Genomic DNA, 2,253 nt, shown 5'->3' with positions numbered 1-2,253 from the left:
TTTCTTAGGAAATTATGTACCTTAAAATTGAGTTACATACCTTCTTCTAAATCTTCTACATGATATCCTGAGGGTACTTTACCAGCTGCCTACAATTATATAAAAAAGTCCACAGTTACAAAGGAACACAAAACAATTTCATCAACAAGAACTGCTATCCAAATGGGTTTTAGAAAAATTATTACAAAAACATCAATCATAAGTTGAAATTATTTCCAGTCACAAACTCTGCTGATAACAGGGATTCTGGTAATAACAGGAATTCTGACAGGAACACCGAGTCAACTGGTTAGAAGAAAATTTAAAGATTTTTACAATACCAAATTCCACCCTGAGATCAACTTAACATGGACTGCAGTGAATTTCTGAAACACCAAAAACTAAACTACATTGATAAGACTTTCAGCTTTCAATCTACAACAAAAATAAAGCTCAAATAAATAACTAAGCATAAGAAAAAAAAGAGAGGGGACAATTTAATCAGCAGACATGAGTTTGACCTCAAGTACAAAAAAAAAAAAGGAAGAAAAAAAAAAGGTGGTTAAGAAGGTATCTATAATCTTTAAAAATTTCTGAAGTCATGTTTATTACTTCAGACTAATTTCCAACAGAGAAAAATGTGATAGATAAATAAATAAATACTGCAGATCTAAATGCTTGGAATTCTTTCTACTTGCTACTTCAGGAATCAACAACCTATGAGCATTATTTTTTATTTTCTCATCCATCCTGCAAGACTGTGATGAAGAGTTCCTGAAGAGGCTGGTGAGTAAAGACCAACACAGCACAAACACAAAATTTTTGAACCAGCCTGTTCCCAGTGAGCCTGGATCTCCTGGGACACATGGGCAGCAGCCCTTCAGCTGCTTCAGGTACTGCTCATTATTTTCCCAATAATATCCTCATCATTACCTCTGTTTCAGCAAGAAGTGTTTTCAGTCGTGTGAGATCTTTAGTTACCATCCCGTTCTGGGGGCAGAAAGAATATTAATTATTGAACATAAAAACCTTCATTATTGCATTAAACCACAGCAACCAAGTTCATTTCCCCCTCAACACAAGAGAAATAAAAATGAATTTGACTTACAGCACCAGTTTTAAATGATACTAAATAAAACTGGGTAAACATTGTGATGAAAAAGGGAATTCTACACTGGCCAAACCAACACTAGACTTACAGCAAGTATCAATACAGGACAATTCAGGAAAGCACCATATTAAGAAGAACTTGAGGAAAAAAATATAGCATGGTTACTGCAACACTTCAGCTCTGAAGAATTATTATAATAATCTTTCACTGCTGTTGCAGTGATGGATTCATTTCTTTTTAAGGATCTACTTTACAGATCACTAATTTCTGCAGCTCCATAACTCTTCCTGCTCTAATGTAGACTGTGTAATTTTTGGAGTTTTCCCTCAAAAGCAAAGATTAGCCATGTGACTAACTGATAGTCAAGTGCAACTGAAGTGAAAATCTTCCAAAACTGAATTTATGTGAAATACATAGGTATTTGTAACAATTTCACAGTCTCGTAAGTCAAAACTTTGATTAAAGGAACCCAAACCTGTGGGGTTTATTTCAATAATCTCTTGCAGAAATTTAATTAAGTACTACTACATTTATTAGACTTCTCCACATTCAGACTGTGCTACAAGGAGAAATTACTCCTTGCTGAAAACTTACACACTTAACAATCCTCACACTTAGGCTTTTTCCAAAATGATTTTTCACTTTTTCAGCAGAAGGCTGAAAATTGAACTTGTTGAGCTTAAATGTAATAGAGCAAAAAAACATTACCAAGAATCATTCTCTTTAGCCACTGGGGAGGAAACTGGATGGATTCCAACTCTTCAATAAATTCATTCCAAAACTTTGTTTCACGTCTTCTTTCAGACAATGGCACAGTCAGTAAATCAGCTGCTGATTTTAATATTCCTACTGAAAACAAGTGTGTCTAACAACCTAAAGCTTGTAAAAACCTCTCAAACCCTGCTTTGGGATGACACTCTGGAACTCTATACAAAGGCACCTTTATTTGCACAACAACAGCTCAAAACAAGGGCACTCCACATTCCCTGCAATAAGACTATTTTACTCATTTTTCCTGAAGGCAAGTTTCCTTCAACCTCACCAGGAATTTTTCAATGAAATGTTTTTTCATGAGAAAACAGCTAAACAAAGAAAAAAAACCCTCTCTTTATGTAAAAATAGCCAATGGCCGGGGGGAAGGGAATTCAGGATACAGACCAGAC

The 2,253-nt window shown here is 35.0% G+C and overlaps 1 protein-coding gene across 1 annotated transcript in view; it reads right to left on the bottom strand.

Annotated features, from left to right (window-relative positions):
• Nucleotides 1-2,253, bottom strand: part of HELZ (helicase with zinc finger) — a 69,927-nt gene that overhangs the window by 61,322 nt on the left and 6,352 nt on the right. The window contains 2 exon segments of the mRNA XM_031060931.1: nucleotides 41-89; nucleotides 913-969. Of these exon segments, the coding sequence (XP_030916791.1) occupies nucleotides 41-89; nucleotides 913-969 (106 nt within the window).

The sequence above is a fragment of the Geospiza fortis genome, unplaced genomic scaffold (assembly GCF_000277835.1).
Source record: "Geospiza fortis unplaced genomic scaffold, GeoFor_1.0 scaffold221, whole genome shotgun sequence".
NCBI lineage: Eukaryota > Metazoa > Chordata > Aves > Passeriformes > Thraupidae > Geospiza > Geospiza fortis.
The sequence above is the reverse complement of the archived record's forward strand: the minus strand, read 5'-3'. Positions and strand labels throughout refer to the sequence as shown.